The sequence below is a fragment of the Micropterus salmoides genome, unplaced genomic scaffold (genome assembly GCF_014851395.1).
Source record: "Micropterus salmoides isolate LMB-PRFRI ecotype aquatic unplaced genomic scaffold, ASM1485139v1 Ms_hic_scaffold_2, whole genome shotgun sequence".
Classification (NCBI taxonomy): Eukaryota; Metazoa; Chordata; class Actinopteri; order Centrarchiformes; family Centrarchidae; genus Micropterus; species Micropterus salmoides.
The window spans coordinates 29,303,612-29,320,491 of NW_024041150.1; the positions used below are offsets into that span (position 1 = coordinate 29,303,612).

The 16,880-nt window shown below is 40.7% G+C and overlaps 1 protein-coding gene across 1 annotated transcript in view; it reads left to right on the forward strand.

Moving 5' to 3' along the window:
- actn3b (actinin alpha 3b) overlaps positions 1–16,880 on the forward strand; it is a 35,572-nt gene that overhangs the window by 16,327 nt on the left and 2,365 nt on the right. Inside the window, exons 2-18 of the mRNA XM_038730751.1 lie at positions 5,318–5,432; positions 6,072–6,191; positions 7,218–7,304; positions 8,415–8,502; positions 8,770–8,848; positions 9,528–9,609; positions 10,092–10,177; positions 10,384–10,476; positions 11,501–11,731; positions 12,153–12,300; positions 12,830–12,980; positions 13,887–13,995; positions 14,205–14,345; positions 14,948–15,130; positions 15,823–15,957; positions 16,436–16,615; positions 16,710–16,856. Of these exons, the coding sequence (XP_038586679.1) occupies positions 5,318–5,432; positions 6,072–6,191; positions 7,218–7,304; positions 8,415–8,502; positions 8,770–8,848; positions 9,528–9,609; positions 10,092–10,177; positions 10,384–10,476; positions 11,501–11,731; positions 12,153–12,300; positions 12,830–12,980; positions 13,887–13,995; positions 14,205–14,345; positions 14,948–15,130; positions 15,823–15,957; positions 16,436–16,615; positions 16,710–16,856 (2,175 nt within the window). The remainder of the gene's footprint in view (positions 1–5,317; positions 5,433–6,071; positions 6,192–7,217; positions 7,305–8,414; positions 8,503–8,769; positions 8,849–9,527; positions 9,610–10,091; positions 10,178–10,383; positions 10,477–11,500; positions 11,732–12,152; positions 12,301–12,829; positions 12,981–13,886; positions 13,996–14,204; positions 14,346–14,947; positions 15,131–15,822; positions 15,958–16,435; positions 16,616–16,709; positions 16,857–16,880) is intronic.

Sequence of the window (16,880 nt, forward strand, 5' to 3'; positions counted from 1 at the left end):
GACCGACAGGTGTGGACAGACAGAGGAGAGAGAGAGGGAGGGGGGTGAGACCGGGATGGAGGGTGACCTCATGCTGCTGTAGACCACCACAGGCATTAAAACAAACCGAAGGGATGAGATAGTAGAGCATTACATGCAGGCGAATAGATAGGTATGTCAGAATTATTATTATTTTTTCTTTAATCCTCCGGTGCTCCGTTAAGCATTTTGGGTTTAATAAGTTCTGGATTATGTTTGTATCTCCAGCTTTATTAGTTTAAGTGAATCTTTGATTTCAGTTACCGCCAGTTTACTCTCTAAAAGCTCTCCTTTGATGTTGGTGAGGTTTCACACCTCTCATCTTACCCGCAATTTCTCAAGTTATTATTTTACGTATCGTCATATTCTTCAATCCATTCCTTCCTCCCCTTCTTCTCCTCCTCCTCCTCTTCTCTCTCTCTCCGTCTTCGACTCTTACAGTTCACCTCAGGAATCTCGCCTTCTCAGCTGTCCGGTGGTGTTCCATAGCAACCCAATTTAGCCTCCGCCGCCCCCTCCTCCTCCTTGCCCTCCCCCTTTTCATTCTTTACTCTCCTCCTCTTCTTCTAACTAATTTAGCCCCCACCAGCCCCCCTCCCTGCTCCTTCGGCTCTCTACCTCCTCCTTCACACACCTTCTCGTCTCCTCTCCGGCTTGGCCCGGTGGCCTGTGTGTGCTGGATTAGGAGTCTGTCTAAATTTGGTCATGCATGGCAAAGGAGACTAACACCTGCTAGGACCCCGGCTGGCTGGACAGGCGGCCTCTTCTCCTCTCCAGACCCTTACATCAAATTACACCAGGGCCTGGGCATTCCTGTCACTCCTCTCACTTCTCTGCTGTCTCTCTCTCTCTTGTGTCTTTCCTTGGCCTTCATATTCTGTAATTCAGTTTGAATCGATTCATGTTTTACAGGAGGGACGTTTTATTTTTCTGTCCAAACGTTGTGCAAAAAAGAAAATGGAAGTCAGCATGTTTCCATTAGCCACTGCCAGTAGTGAAAGAAGTATTCGGATCCTACTAAAGTATAAGTAAAAATACTACAATATAAAAATACTTAATTTCATATAAAACTCCTGCATTCACAAGGGTTTAATTAGTATGGTGTTTTCTGGATATGTTGCTGGTGTAAATGGAGTTAATTGTTTAATTTTAACTAGTTTTATGGACTTTAACATGATCATATATTTATTCTGTATAAAAGTGTCAAATATATGTAGTAGATTAAAAAGTACAATATTTCCCACTAAAATATAATGGAGAAGAATGATAATGAAATGGAAATACTCAAGCAAACACCAAGTACTCCAAAGCCTTGTACTTACTGTGCTGCAACTGCTCTGCAAATGTTAATACAAAGACCTAAAATTCAAGATTACATAATGAAAAGAACCGATGTAGCTCGTCACAGCACTTCTGTTCTGTTTTATATATATATATATATATATATGCATAAATGGTACTTTTAACAGATTTGCTGGGGGAGGGGGTTGTATTCCAGCTCTTTTACCTCACCTGTCATAAACAAATTAGATTTTATAATTCACACATTCAAAATATAAAATGTCAAAGTACTGAAAAATGTACGTGTCTTTTATCTTGTTTTGTCCAGCCAACAGTCCAAAACACAAACAGATTCTCCCTACACTGTGCACTTTTTCTTTCACTCTCACTCAGTCACTAGTGTGGCTTCTCTCTTTCCTCCCTCTCTACCACCATCTCTTCTCTGTCCGTCTCTGGTGTTTTGCTTCACTGTCCACTCATGTAGATCTACAGTCACGCTTGAGTGCAGGCAATGCAAGTGGAAGCACACATAGATATAAATGCACACCCACATACTGTACAAGGACATATCCATTTGGATTTCCAGGCTGTTTAATGTCCTCTGCTGAAATGGAAAATGCATGCTCTCACCTACTGAGAACAAACCCATGTTTCCTTGCTAATTTATACATCTCCCTCTCGGATTCTGCTCACTCTCTCTTTTCTCACTCCGCCCACGCTGTCATCTGTAGTTAGTTATTCAGCTCATGTACTTATTCTGCTTCTGCACCCACACATAACTCCAAACCCTGGCAAAGTTTTGGCTCTGCAGTAGCAGCCCTAACACACAACACTCGTGAATTCGAACACACACGTCCCATATTCACATTTGAAGCTAAACACCATGAAAGCCTCTCAAAAAACCATTCAGTGATTGATTGAATGGCCTGATGGAGCCAATTGAATTGTCCCCGACATGCACAACCGGTGCCATTAGGCAATTTTCCAGACAGACCAAAAGCAGGCACTCAGCTGCTGAGAGCCATTTACATCAGCGTCTGTATTCTGCCCATTACGCACAGTGGCATCACCTAATGAACAGTTTGCTTCCTAAAATTAGATACCTGGCTTTTGAAGGACGCAGCACCTACTTTTGCAAAATGCTCGACACAATACAGAATTAGGACTAAATATAGAACTTTATTCTCAGCGCAACATCGAAGACTCTCTGCGCTGCCTCATTTGAATGAACCTCCCACCTGTTTGCGCCTTATTAAGGAGAAAGAAAATACCAAACTGTCCGCGCGCTGCTTGCACTGCCATGAAAACAGGGTCCAGTTTGAAATTTAATACAGATATAGCATATCTAAAACACTTTGTTCTTGTTTTTCACAAAATATTATTTATGTAATATTATTCTTACTTCTTTGCTAGTTTCTTAGTTATTTTTGAAATTGTAATTTTTGAATCATTAGTCTTTGCAAATGTAATGAAATTTCATATTTTGCATAATTACAAGTGTTTGTATTGTGTCTTATATTCTCTCATTGTATCTTTATTCCTTATATTCTTATATTTTTACATAATCACCTTCTCTTCAAGTACTGCTGAAGTTACATGAAGTGTTTATATTCTCATTATGTTGTGTTAGCATAAAATGCTAAAAGGGAGTATGGTAATGGACATTTCAAGAAAACACTGCCATGTAACTAATCTCACTAGTGGCCTCCAGCCTCTTTGGGTATGGGGTCAATGGAAGGTAAATATGTGTGATGCTTTAACAAATGTCCAGAGGGGTCAGGACTTGTACACACGCACCTTGGACATGGGTGTATTCAAACACGCTTTTCCCACCACAGTACTTATTTATTTTAAATGTGTCTGTTTTGCTGTTACAATTTAATTAAATAATCATTCATTTTTACTCATCTCCCTATACCAGACAGTAAATGATGGTTAGAGTGCGTACCTATTGTAATCTTCACAGATCATTACAGTAATGTTAACAGTCTTTGTATTAACTAAATGATTCCCAGGTAATCATTTTCCTATAAAACCACAAACAAAATAAATAATAAAATAAACCAGAAGTCAGATGGAACTTGTGCAGGACTGTCAAACTGACGTGGATGTTTTAGTGTGTCCGTGCGCTCTCACCGTCAGCAGCCACAGTGACAACAAGGTCACAAATTGAAGTGGACACTTCAGGCCTTGCCAGGCAGTTTTGACCCGTCTCTCAAAGAGAAGCATCAAACCGTGTGTGTATGTGTATGTATGTATGTATGTATGTGTATGTGTATGTGTATATATATATATATATATATATATATATATACACAGTGAGGAAAATAAGTATTTGCTATTTTGCAAGTTCTCCCACTTAGAAATCATGGAGGGGTCTGAAATTGTCATCGTAGGTGCATGTCCACTGTGAGAGACATAATCTAAAAAAAAAAATCCAGAAATCACAATGTATGATTTTTTAACTATTTATTTGTATGATACAGCTGCAAATAAGTATTTGAACACCTGTCTATCAGCTAGAATTCTGACTCTCAAAGACCTGTTAGTCTGCCTTCAAAATGTCCACCTCCATTTATTATCCTAAATTAGATGCACCTGTTTGAGGTCGTTAGCTGCATAAAGACACCTGTCCACCCCATACAATCAGTAAGAATCCAACTACTAACATGGCCAAGACCAAAGAGCTGTCCAAAGACACTAGAGACAAAATTGTACACCTCCACAAGGCTGGAAAGGGCTACGGGGAAATTGCCAAGCAGCTTGGTGAAAAAAGGTCAACTGTTGGAGCAATCATTAGAAAATGGAAGAAGCTAAACATGACTGTCAATCTCCCTCGGACTGGGGCTCCATGCAAGATCTCACCTCGTGGGGTCTCAATGATCCTAAGAAAGGTGAGAAATCAGCCCAGAACTACACGGGAGGAGCTGGTCAATGACCTGAAAAGAGCTGGGACCACTGTTTCCAAGGTTACTGTTGGTAATACACTAAGACGTCATGGTTTGAAATCACGCATGGCACAGAAGGTTCCCCTGCTTAAACCAGCACATGTCAAGGCCCGTCTTAAGTTTGCCAATGACCATTTGGATGATCCAGAGGAGTCATGGGAGAAAGTCATGTGGTCAGATGAGACCAAAATAGAACTTGTTGGTCATAATTCCACTAACCGTGTTTGGAGGAAGAAGAATGATGAGTACCATCCCAAGAACACCATCCCTACTGTGAAGCATGGGGGGGGGGTAGCATCATGCTTTGGGGGTGTTTTTCTGCACATGGGACAGGGCGACTGCACTGTATTAAGGAGAGGATGACCGGGGCCATGTATTGCGAGATTTTGGGGAACAACCTCCTTCCCTCAGTTAGAGCATTGAAGATGGGTCGAGGCTGGGTCTTCCAACATGAAAATGACCCAACGCACACAGCCAGGAAAACCAAGGAGTGGCTCTGTAAGAAGCATATCAAGGTTCTGGCGTGGCCTAGCCAGTCTCCAGACCTACACCCAATAGAGAATCTTTGGAGGGAGCTTAAACTCTGTGTTTCTCAGCGACAGCCCAGAAACCTGACTGATCTAGAGAAGATCTGTGTGGAGGAGTGGGCCAAAATCCCTCCTGCAGTGTGTGCAAACCTGGTGAAAAACTACAGGAAACGTTTGACCTCTTTTAATTGCAAACAAAGGCTACTGTACCAAATATTAACATTGATTTTCTCAGGTGTTCAAATACTTATTTGCAGCTGTATCATACAAATAAATAGTTAAAAAATCATACATTGTGATTTCTGGATTTCTTTTTTTTTAGATTATGTCTCTCACAGTGGACATGCACCTACGATGACAATTTCAGACCCCTCCATGATTTCTAAGTGGGAGAACTTGCAAAATAGCAGGGTGTTCAAATACTTATTTTCCTCACTGTATATACATACACACACATGTACACTGGTATCATGTCTGTGAATGTATTTGTCAGATACAGTCAGATAGGTAACCCTCTATATCCTTTCTCTCACTCTCTTTCAGACCTTCACAGCTTGGTGTAACTCCCACTTGAGGAAGGCCGGGACACAGATTGAGAACATTGAAGAAGATTTCAGAAATGGCCTCAAACTTATGCTGCTGCTGGAGGTCATATCAGGTGGATCTCATCAACACACACACACGATATACTGTATTTATCCAAGTTATAATGCAGTTTGGAAACGCTTCAAGATTGTAAAAGATCTGATTTTTGATACTTTCTGTCATTTTGTTTGTAGAGAAGAGACACGTTTTCATCAGTTGAGACTCTTAAACGATCATTTCAGATTTAATAACTCGATCTCTCAAATGCTGGAGATGTAATGAGAGTGGAAATTATCAGGGTTTTTTTTCACCTGTCTTTTTTCATGATTTTATTCATCCATCACATTCATCTTTTATCAGCCATAAGTCTTCTCATCCATGGTAACTTTGACTCATTAGTATCATTTCATAAACGGATACAGTGATAAGGTGACACCACTAACCAACACAGGCGATAAAAAGTCCATTTTAATGAAGTTATTGAAAAAAACACCTATTAGGACTGAAAATGAAGGTGAATATACACAAACTGACAGTTATTTCACCCACAGGAATAATGTCCGAGGTTGTTTGTTGTTAGCCTGAGCTTAAACACTATACTCATAGATGTGCTGAAAAACCTGAAAGAAGCAAAGAGATTCAGATATAAAATCATGATGTATTTAAAAAAAAAAAAGAATGAATCTCTTATCATTATTTTTCTGTCTTTCAGGCGAGAGGCTGCCCAAACCCGACAAAGGCAAGATGCGTTTCCACAAGATCGCCAACGTGAACAAAGCTCTTGACTTCATCTGCAGCAAGGGGGTCAAACTGGTGTCTATTGGTGCTGAGGGTGAGAGTCCTGCTCTGACTAACAACTTCCCTTCTATTATTTTTTCCTCCTGCTGATACCTATTTTCACCTCTTTTAATTAACATACCAAGGTCACATAGTATTTGCATTTCTTGGACCTATTTTTGAGCACCAGATGGCTGGGGAAGTTCAGAGCGTCAGGAGAATTCAGATGAGTTGGCAGTAACAGGAAAGTAAACTACAGATCACCCAGTTGGCAACAAACATGAGGAATTAGCCGCAATACACAAGTGTTTTAATTTATTCTTGTAATTACCTTAAGTGGCCATTTATATTTGAAGCTGGATCAAATCGTTGTATAAAAGCACTTTTTCTGACATTTTGTTGACTGGAATGTGTTGTTAGATATATAATTCAAATGATAAAAAAAGGCTGAAATGTTTTTAATGGTAATCATTTAAAACATTTGATTAAAGAAAATTACTGGAAAATAGCCGCAAATTGGGTTTACAAATGATAGAAGAGAGACACTGTAGCGTGAGAACTGATTAAAACAAATAATTAAAGGAAAAACAACAAGAGCTGAGCTGGAGTATGGTTTGAACAGTGAAAATGCTCCACTTGGACTTTTTAAATGATATTTTAATGCTCAGATTTAGTCTGTTAGGCCTCTAAATCTGCTTGCCTCTCGGAGGTTAAACTGACTAAAAGCTCAGCGGGGTAAAAACTGCTCAGATTGAGAGTTCATGAAAACACGCTGAGAGGTTCACTCGTGCAATATTCACATCAGCACTTCAAAAGCAGTGAGTGAATTTCTGTGTGACTTTAATTTTCCTCAGTCTAATTGCAGTAAAGATTCTATTTGCGCCTTCAGGCCGCGTGTAATTTAATTAGTCTCAACAGCGAAAGCTTCAAAAGACATACGATCAAACTTATACAGGACTTCCAACTTAGTAGAGAATCATGACTGAGAGGCCTGCTTTTAGTCTTTTATATTTTGCTTATTGCCGTGACATGTTTCTCTGTGTGTGTGTGTGTGTGTGTGTGTGTGTGTGTGTGTGTTTAGAAATTGTTGACGGGAACGCGAAGATGACCCTTGGTATGATCTGGACCATCATCCTGCGCTTCGCCATCCAGGACATCTCTGTGGAAGGGTGTGTGTGTGTGTGTGTTTACATAAACTAACACTGCCTTTTAAAATAAGTATATTCATTTAACATTAAAAACAACTTAATGAAACATGTTTATTTTGTGTTAAAGGTGTTGTAAGCTAAGCTCACCGGCTCCCGATTGTAGCTTCATATTTAGGACAGATATGAGAGCGGTATCAATCTCCTCATCCAGCTCTCAGCAAGAGAGCGCATAAGCAAATTTAATGCTCAACTGTCACAGTAATACTTTCAATGATGAGAAAGAGAGCACGCATTCTGACTGTAATCACCATAGTGCCCACAGCATACAGATCCAATTTTAAATATGTCTTTGCTTTACAATCTCACACACTGATAAAGTGGAACAAAATCAGATTTTCAATGGATGTTTTACAAACACACACCGAAAACTGTCTTGAAGTTGCATAAAAGTCAAGAAATGTCACTTCAGAGCGAAAAGCACGAACATCACATATTATTCACATTTAAACTAAACACACTTTGCTTATTTACAAGTTTCACTCATCAGTCACACGTGTGAACAGTCAGGTCAGCAAGCTCCAGGTCCACTCAGATTTTACTAATGATTACTGCACCGTGTGATTTGTTGCGTGCAGTAAATCAGATTCAGTGATTCAGTCCCTCCAGCACCTTACTTCCCTGAACTTTATCTGCACCTCTTGTCATTTTATTCAACCTTCATGTTGTTCGACAGATCAACTCGTAATAAATTCTTGTTTATAAAGACTTGGACCTTGTTCATCCTGTCCGTACTCACACCTCTGATGACCCTCACCTTCAAGTCATCTTCTTTAATGCTCCTTTTATTGCTCTTGCTCTTCAATATCTTGCTGCTGTTATATAGCTTGACTACCTTTGCCATCGACCTCTTTCCAACCTCTAATAAAGCCTCTTATATATCCAGTACAGACAAAACAATCATCCCCTTTTCATCCTCTTATCCTAACCATTTAGCGCCTCTTTTAGGCTTCCATTATTAGGAGTCCATTTTTCTGAAAAGATCCTGTATTCACTTCTTTTCTAATAATCATGCTTGAATAAAATAATGTCTTTCATCTGTGCTACAATGCTCCCTCCCTTACTTCTTCCAGAGACCTCTGCTAAGGAGGGTCTGCTGCTGTGGTGCCAGAGGAAGACTGCCCCCTACAGGAACGTCAACGTGCAGAACTTCCACATCAGGTGGGTCTACAACGCCGAACTGTGGCATTAACAGGAAACTGCAACCTTCTCTTATTAAATGTAAACGTTATACCATGCTTTCCTCCTAGCGTTTGTGTTTCTATATAAAATCCTCCTTCTCTATCTTCTTCTTCCTGTTTTGTTACCTGCCCTCTATCCCTCTTTTTCCATGCCAATCCTCCTTTTGTCTCATGAATCTTCCCACTCTGGCATTTCTCCCACTTTCATTCATTTGGTCTCTCTTCTCCTTTTCCTCCTCTTCCTCAGTTGGAAGGATGGCCTGGCTCTGTGCGCCCTCATCCACAGACACAGACCTGACCTCATTGACTACTCCAAACTGAGAAAGGTGCCCTGTCCTCCCTTCCTTTTTTTCACCTTTCTTACTCTTCTTATTTGCTGTATTTTTTTTCTCTTCGCACTGATGATCGATACCCAGCACCACTATCAGTCTCCTTGAATCTGTTTATAGATCTTTTCATTTCAGTACTCTTTGCATTTCATGTGACAGTCTGTGAAAACACTCTATGAACAGTCCAGTCTGTGATAACCCAGTGCAAACACAGCGCTGCAGTATCAAATCTTTTGTAGATGTGGTACTGAAGATTTTGTATCCTGCATGTCCAAATTCACAACCTTTATACGTAAGCCAGTGGCTCCTATTTGCATGGGATATTAAAAGTACGTGTCAATACCAGTTTTGAATTATAGAGGTCTGATTTTATTTCTAAATATTTCAGTTTGACCATTTACAAAAAAGTATTTAATCTTTAATCCAGAGCTGCGTTTCTTTTCACAAGAGGAAACGTTTTTGACAGGTGCTTGATCAAAAACAACATTGTTATAAAATGTTATAAAATAGATTTTAATAGTGTATGAACCTCATATCTGTTTCCTTCCTCTCAATGTGGATCATGACACTGGCTGTAATGACAATCCTTGTCTAATTGGTACCATAACGTGGTTTCATGACAAACCCAGTGCGGTCCTACACGTGCGTGTCTCACAGTAACTGTGTCTCCTTTTAGGATGACCCCATTGGCAATCTGAACACTGCCTTCGAGGTGGCTGAGAAGTTCCTGGACATCCCCAAGATGCTTGACGCTGAAGGTGCGGCAATGAAACAAATGAAACAGAAACCTCTGCTGACGCACGCTGCTCACCTCCACTGCAGCAAAGTACAGTACATGGTGACAGATGGAACAAGGACGAGAGGACCTTCTTACTTAAACTCCCACAATTTGTGTTAGAAAATGAATGCGTTTTAAATCACTAGCATCTATTGAAGTACTAATGGTTCTGACCTCAGGGAATGTTTTTGTAGGCAAAATGGCTGATGTTATGCTCGCAGTTTTCTTTCTAAATTAGGAACATCGCATATTACATTGAAAAAAGAATAGGTACATATTATCAGTAATGTTGTTTATGATACTTTTTAAAATCCAAACTAACAAAGCGGCTTTACAAAACATTATGGTGACACAATAAATGACACATAAGGCATAATAATAATTTGACTCTCACTAGGGATGATTATTCATACACCGTAATATTTTATTATTATATCTTTGATTACCCCCCCCCCCCCCCAGATATTGTGAACACACCCAAACCTGATGAGAAGGCCATCATGACCTATGTGTCCTGCTTCTACCACGCCTTCGCTGGCGCTGAGCAGGTCAGATGATATTTTTCTTCTCTTGTCTTTAGACCCAGTTGCTTTGTTCCTTACAGTGTGTGTTGAAATGTTATTATAAAACATGAAACACCATGGACGTGATGTTACGACAATCCTAATGAGTAAATGTGAGCGATGTGTTAATGGTAGCTGTTATGACACTTCGTAAATGTAAATGAATTTACATTACTCCCTCCCTATCTCAGGCTGAGACCGCTGCCAACCGTATCTGCAAGGTGCTGGCCGTCAACCAGGAGAATGAGAAACTGATGGAGGAGTACGAGAAGCTGGCCAGTGAGGTGAGAAAACCGCTGCAACCAAACAACTCCCACTCTCAGTCTGTCCTGCACATCCTCCTCTGCAACAACACTTTAATGTTTCATCAGTTTAAACCCAGTGCTTCTCTCTTAACTTTCTGATCCTCCTACTGACTTCACATGACACGGCCCTAAAATCGCTGCAGGCAAATCAATAGTGTGAAGATGAAGTGAAGGACCAAAAGAGTTGCAGTCACAGAAACTTTAGAGCAGCAGTGGAGAACAATATTCATTTACAGTATACCAAAAATATGACAATATAGACAAATACATTGTGTGCACAGATTATCAATGTTTATAACCTGTTATAATAATTTTAAAATTATTTGCTATTAATTATAATACTGTAAAAAAAGGTAAAAAAGGTACAGGTCAACAACAATGCAATTCAAAGTGCGTTCTCCTAAAATCCTGCAGACGTCCTGATGGGAAAATATTGAAGCCAAGATTAAAGCCAAGAAGCAGCTCAGCAAAAAAGTGTTGCAGAGACTGATCATTTCCATTATAGATTATTACTGAAAATTAATTATTATGTTAAGAATTGTTTTAACTAATTGATTTTTACTGTTAACAATAAAATGTCAAAAATAATAACACATGGCCATCACAAGGTTCGACAGCCATAGAATTGTGTGTTCAGGTAATGATTACAAAGATATTAGAAACATTAGTCTTTGTGGAGTTAAGAGACATTAAGAGACAGTTGATAGCAACTGAGATAGACCAAGTGTACATACTTTTTTTGTTGAGGAATGGTAAAGAAACAAAGAGACAGATAAAATGAACCACCTGAGACGTAAATTAACCCAAATCCAAACATTTTGTGCTGAAGACGTACACACGACAGAGCTCTGAAGTATTTCTATTAGTTTTAAGGCAAAGTGGTGCCGTTACAGGACAATAGGGTGTAAAGAAAATGAGAATATACAGGATAAAAAACTTAATAACACAGGCAAGAATAAACCAAACCTTTTGGATATTGTTAACATTTCCCTTCCTCCTGTAGCTGCTGGAGTGGATCCGCCGCACCATCCCCTGGCTGGAGAACCGCGTGGCGGAGCAGACCATGCGCGCCATGCAGCAGAAGCTGGAGGACTTCCGCGACTACCGCCGCATCCACAAGCCGCCCCGCGTGCAGGAAAAATGCCAGTTGGAGATCAACTTCAACACCCTGCAGACCAAGCTGAGGCTCAGCAACAGGCCCGCCTTCATGCCCTCCGAGGGCAAGATGGTGTCGGTGAGCAGTTTTAGGCTTTGACCTCAGTTGAAGGATTTCTCCTCCCTATGTTGTTTTCCATCCCTTAAAGCTTGTAAAATCTTTTTCAACCTCCAACTTTTTTGATCCAACCAAAATAAGACTAAGCAATTTAGTTTAAATCAAATAGAATAGAAATAAATGTACAAGCAGCTGATGCAAGTTTCAGCTGAAAGAAAGAGAATATGCAGAGCTGGCTTTGATAGCTCACTTTTAAGTCGGCTGATGCAAATAGAAGCTGCATTCATTTCGAATTTCTCAGAAATGTACATGGATATGGATATGTCTTCTCAAGGCAGACATTTCATTATTCACATTCTGAACACTCAAACAGGTGTCACATAACTGAGTAAAAACTCCTGTTCTCAACTTACAGTAATGATAAAGCCCTTCTCTCCTGCAGGATATTGCCAATGCCTGGAAGGGTCTGGAGCAGGTGGAGAAAGGCTACGAGGAGTGGCTGCTGACAGAGATCCGCCGCCTGGAGAGACTCGATCACCTGGCTGAGAAGTTCAAGCAGAAGTGCGCTATGCACGAGTCCTGGACTGGAGGTAGGGACGACAGAGAGGTTTGATGAACACAATTTCCAGGATGCCAGGGTAACTGTGTGTGGAGTTGGAAAGTTCCTCCCAGACAGCCAAAGAAATCATATTCAAAATCATGTTGATGTGTACATGTGTTAAACGGGTCCAGATGAATGAACTGTGCACAAACATCATTCTGCACAGTGAGGCTCAAAAATCCAACTGAAGTAACAATAACCACATTTAACAGTGGACTGTAGATTCATCTTGCCATTATTCTCACTTTACACTGTCTAACAAGGGAAAAGTGCCGTAGAATAATCATTAAAACCTGGAACGGTCCATATAAATCACGTAATAAAATTATATACAGTGATAAAACTATCTGTGGTCATTTATGGAGATAAGAAAATGCTATAGTATGTCAGAGAAAATGGCTAAGTGCAGTGGAGGGAAGACAAAAGATCACAGGACGGACTAAAGTGTATACATTTAAAAGCTGTTATCTGCAGTGAAACCTTTCACAAGCTGATCTTCAAACGTGTGTGCGTTTCAGGTAAGGAGGAACTGCTGTCCCAGAAGGACTACGAGTCAGCCTCTCTGATGGAGATCAGAGCTCTGATGAGGAAGCACGAGGCATTCGAGAGCGACCTCGCCGCTCACCAGGACAGAGTGGAGCAGATCGCTGCCATCGCCCAGGAGCTGAAGTAAGAAGCTGGGACAGAAACCTCTTCCTTTTTTATTTTTTCTGAGCTTTTTGATGGAGTTTAGCTTTAGCTTTTTTTTTTTAGGATTTCTTGTGGTATTTTATCAGTGTAATAAGAGGTCACAGATGCCCTGGCAGCAGGCGTTGACTGTGTGTGTGTGTGTTGGAGGGGAGAAACAGGAAAAAACTGTGAGGGGAGGAGAAGAAATGGGAGGGAATGAGGAATAAGAACAGAGATTATGTTAGATTGAGGGCAGAAAGGACAGGAAAAGAGAAAGGAGAGCGAAGTGTGGTCGTGATATGTTGAGAGGATGTGAATACAGTGAAGACCAAAAAATGCACCCGATGAGTGGAGAGCATATTAATAAGATACAAAGATGAAAGGATGGTTCATGAAAGAGCAGAAACCTCTGATCTCACTTTTTCCTTATTCCTCACCAGCCCTCAGGGCTTTTTTCACAGATAGTTTTGTGACGACCTCTTTGATGCTATACACAGTATAATGCTGAATGTGTACGCATGCCACCCTTAATTTATCATTTATTAATTCAAAAGCACGGCGCGTGACGGCATTAAATATTCTAATACTTGACGAGTGTAACTTCAGGGAGTAGTTTGTCAGAGAACCTTTAAAAGGTGGCAGGTGTTCTGCATCTTTAATAAAATTTCCTGAACATTGACCTTTTCATTTGTCATGTCTACATGTTGAAAAGAAAAGCTGAGTTATGTTGATGGCATTATTCTTTATAATTACAGCGAGGCAGTGAGTACCTTAATGGATTACATTTTTAAGTTAATAATCATGCTGATGAATTCATTTATGATTGTACATGCAATTTCAATTAATTTTGTAAAGGAAATTTGTGATAATTGATGGCGCTGTGTTTCACTCTGTTGTCTCCTCCAGTGAGCTGGACTACCACGATGCTGCCACAGTCAACACCCGCTGCCAGGGCATCTGTGACCAGTGGGACAACCTGGGTACCCTCACCCAGAAGAGGAGGGACTCCCTGGAGGTACACCCCGACACCCTCTGAAACACTACAAGGAAACATTAAGCCATGTGTGGTATTTAGGGACACAGAAGTAAAAGAGTTCTTCATGTATTTTGATATAAAATCAGGTGACAAATTTCAGCATGAACAAGTTTCTCCTTTTCATAACAAGCCAGAGCTTCTTTCCACATCGTCATCTTTGTAATGTGAGAGTGTCTCTGTGTCTGCAGCGTGTGGAGAAGCTGTGGGAGACTATTGACCAGCTGTACCTGGAGTTTGCCAAGAGGGCGGCACCCTTCAACAACTGGATGGACGGAGCCATGGAGGACCTGCAGGACATGTTCATTGTCCACAGCATTGAGGAGATCCAGGTACTGCCTGCGTCATATATAAAAGTCACATATATATATATATATATAAAAATATGTCCAGTCCATCACTGTCTACTTCTAAACACATAAGATTTTATAGTCATTTACATTTAGGTAAATACATGAGATGTGTTCACTTACTGAAAAACTCTAAATTGTTTCCTCCAGAAATCTTTTAAGAGTCAGTAATAAAGAGGAAAGAAATTTCCCCAGGCAGATGCTGTACTTTTTTTTTCTGTGCTAGTCCCCCACGGGATGAGGGTGGGACTCAGGCATGTGACATTTGAGAGTTTTCTGCAAAATAAGCTTGCACTCATGAGCTAATGTCTGACAGAAGTTATTTAGCTGCAGATGAATGCAAAAACAGACTTTTCTGTCATTTCAAAAGGAAGAAATAGTCCAAATTACACACAAATCTTTTATATAAATGGGAAACACCTGTAAATGAAGGTCTGGAGAATGTTTCCACGGTAAAATCCTTCAAGTTTAACATTGATGTAACCTCAGTAAGACGAGCTTTCATTATTCAAGTAAAAATCAATGTCAAACACATCTTCCACGTTTGGCTGTCCGTGTTCTGAATCGCCTCTGTCCTCATTTAGAGTCTGATCACGGCTCACGACCAGTTCAAGGCCACTCTGCCCGAGGCCGACAAGGAGCGCATGGCCACCCTGGGCATCCACAACGAGATCCTGAAGATCGCCCAGACCTATGGCATCAAGCTGTCCGGAGTCAACCCTTACACCACCCTCTCCCCCCAGGACATCAGCACTAAGTGGGACACCGTGAGTCAAATCAAACCATGTGGAATTCTTATTGGAGGTAGCATCGGAAATAACTGATCGATCAGTATTACGTATAGATAATTTATCCAGCACTAAGCAGGATCGCCTTCTGAACCTGCTTTTATTTCTGGTTTGTGTAATTTGACATTGTGTAAACAGGAAATGTCACACTCTTATGTGCTACATTTGGTCATCTGGCTAAAAATAAGTACAGTACATACATAGCGGCAGGTCAGAAATACTACAGTACATTTAGGTTGGAGCGACACTGAATACTCTCAGGGCAAATCAAAATAACTGCAGACCACAATCTGTCAGTGCACTCGCAGTGTGACACACACCTGAGCATCTGTGCTGGAAAAAAATATATATTTCTGTGGGAATCTTGAAATAACTAGTTGGTTAACCACTTAAGCCGGACTTGAACAACTATATGAAATGTGCAAACATCACAAAATATATATGGTTTCTATGTTAGTCAACTAAATTCAGTGCTGAAATCCAGTGACTAAATTGTGGCTAAAATATCTGGAGTTGTAAAAGAGTATGACTGAGTCGATGCAGCAGGAAGGCAAACAGCACTTAGTAATAACTAAATGTAAAACAACTCATCTTTTGGTGCCTTGGTTGGATGTTTTCAGCATGAAAGAAGCTCTTGTGACTGCGTATTTAATTTATTTATCCACCTGCAGGTGAAGCACTTTGTTCCCCTCAGAGACCAAATGCTCCAGGAGGAGGTGGCCAGACAGCAGGCCAACGAGAGACTGAGGCGCCAGTTTGCTGCCCAGGCCAACATCATCGGACCCTGGATTCAAACCAAGATGGAGGTAAAGTGTTACTGCAGCTGTACTGTGAGGAAACTGTAGTTTAAAGTTAAACTACTATTTTATAATATAACGGTAAGACTTTATTTATTGATGTGGTAAAATAATGTAAAAACCACAGAAAAAGAAAGTAGTATGAATATTAAAAAAATTACACACAAATTACAATGTATGTAATGCAATACAGTAAAATATAAACAGTACTGGGATTATGTAAAGGTATTCACCTTTGAATTTGTAATTGTTATTTAGGTGTCACGATTTATTTTTAGCTTCTGCTCACAGATACCATTATAGCTCATTTTAAGTTAACAGTTGACAAACTAATGAGCAGTGCATGAAAATAAATGTATCTGTACACACAGTACACCTGTTATAGAAGAGCCAAAGACGACATGTAGAGCACCAATGCATTTTAATGTGCTGCCTATGATAACGTACAGATGTAAAAACTCAGTTTCCTGCCTCTGTACGCCTGCAGGAGATCAGCCACGTGTCTGTGGACATTGCCGGCTCCCTGGAGGAACAGATGAACAGCCTGAAACAGTACGAGCAGAACATCATCAACTACAAATCCAACATCGACAAGCTGGAGGGAGACCACCAACTCAGCCAGGAGTCCCTCATCTTCGACAACAAGCACACCAACTACACCATGGAGGTACAGTGGACTGACTGTAGCCAGGACGAAGGCCAACCTTCCGCCCGCCACCGCTCGTTTCTTTGCTTAAAATGTATTGTCTCCACCTCTTCAGCACATCCGCGTGGGCTGGGAGCAGCTGCTTACCACCATCGCCAGAACCATCAACGAGGTGGAGAACCAGATCCTGACCCGCGACGCCAAGGGCATCAGCCAGGAGCAGCTCAACGAGTTCAGGGCCTCCTTCAACCACTTCGACAGGGTGAGGCGTTCACTGACCTGAAAG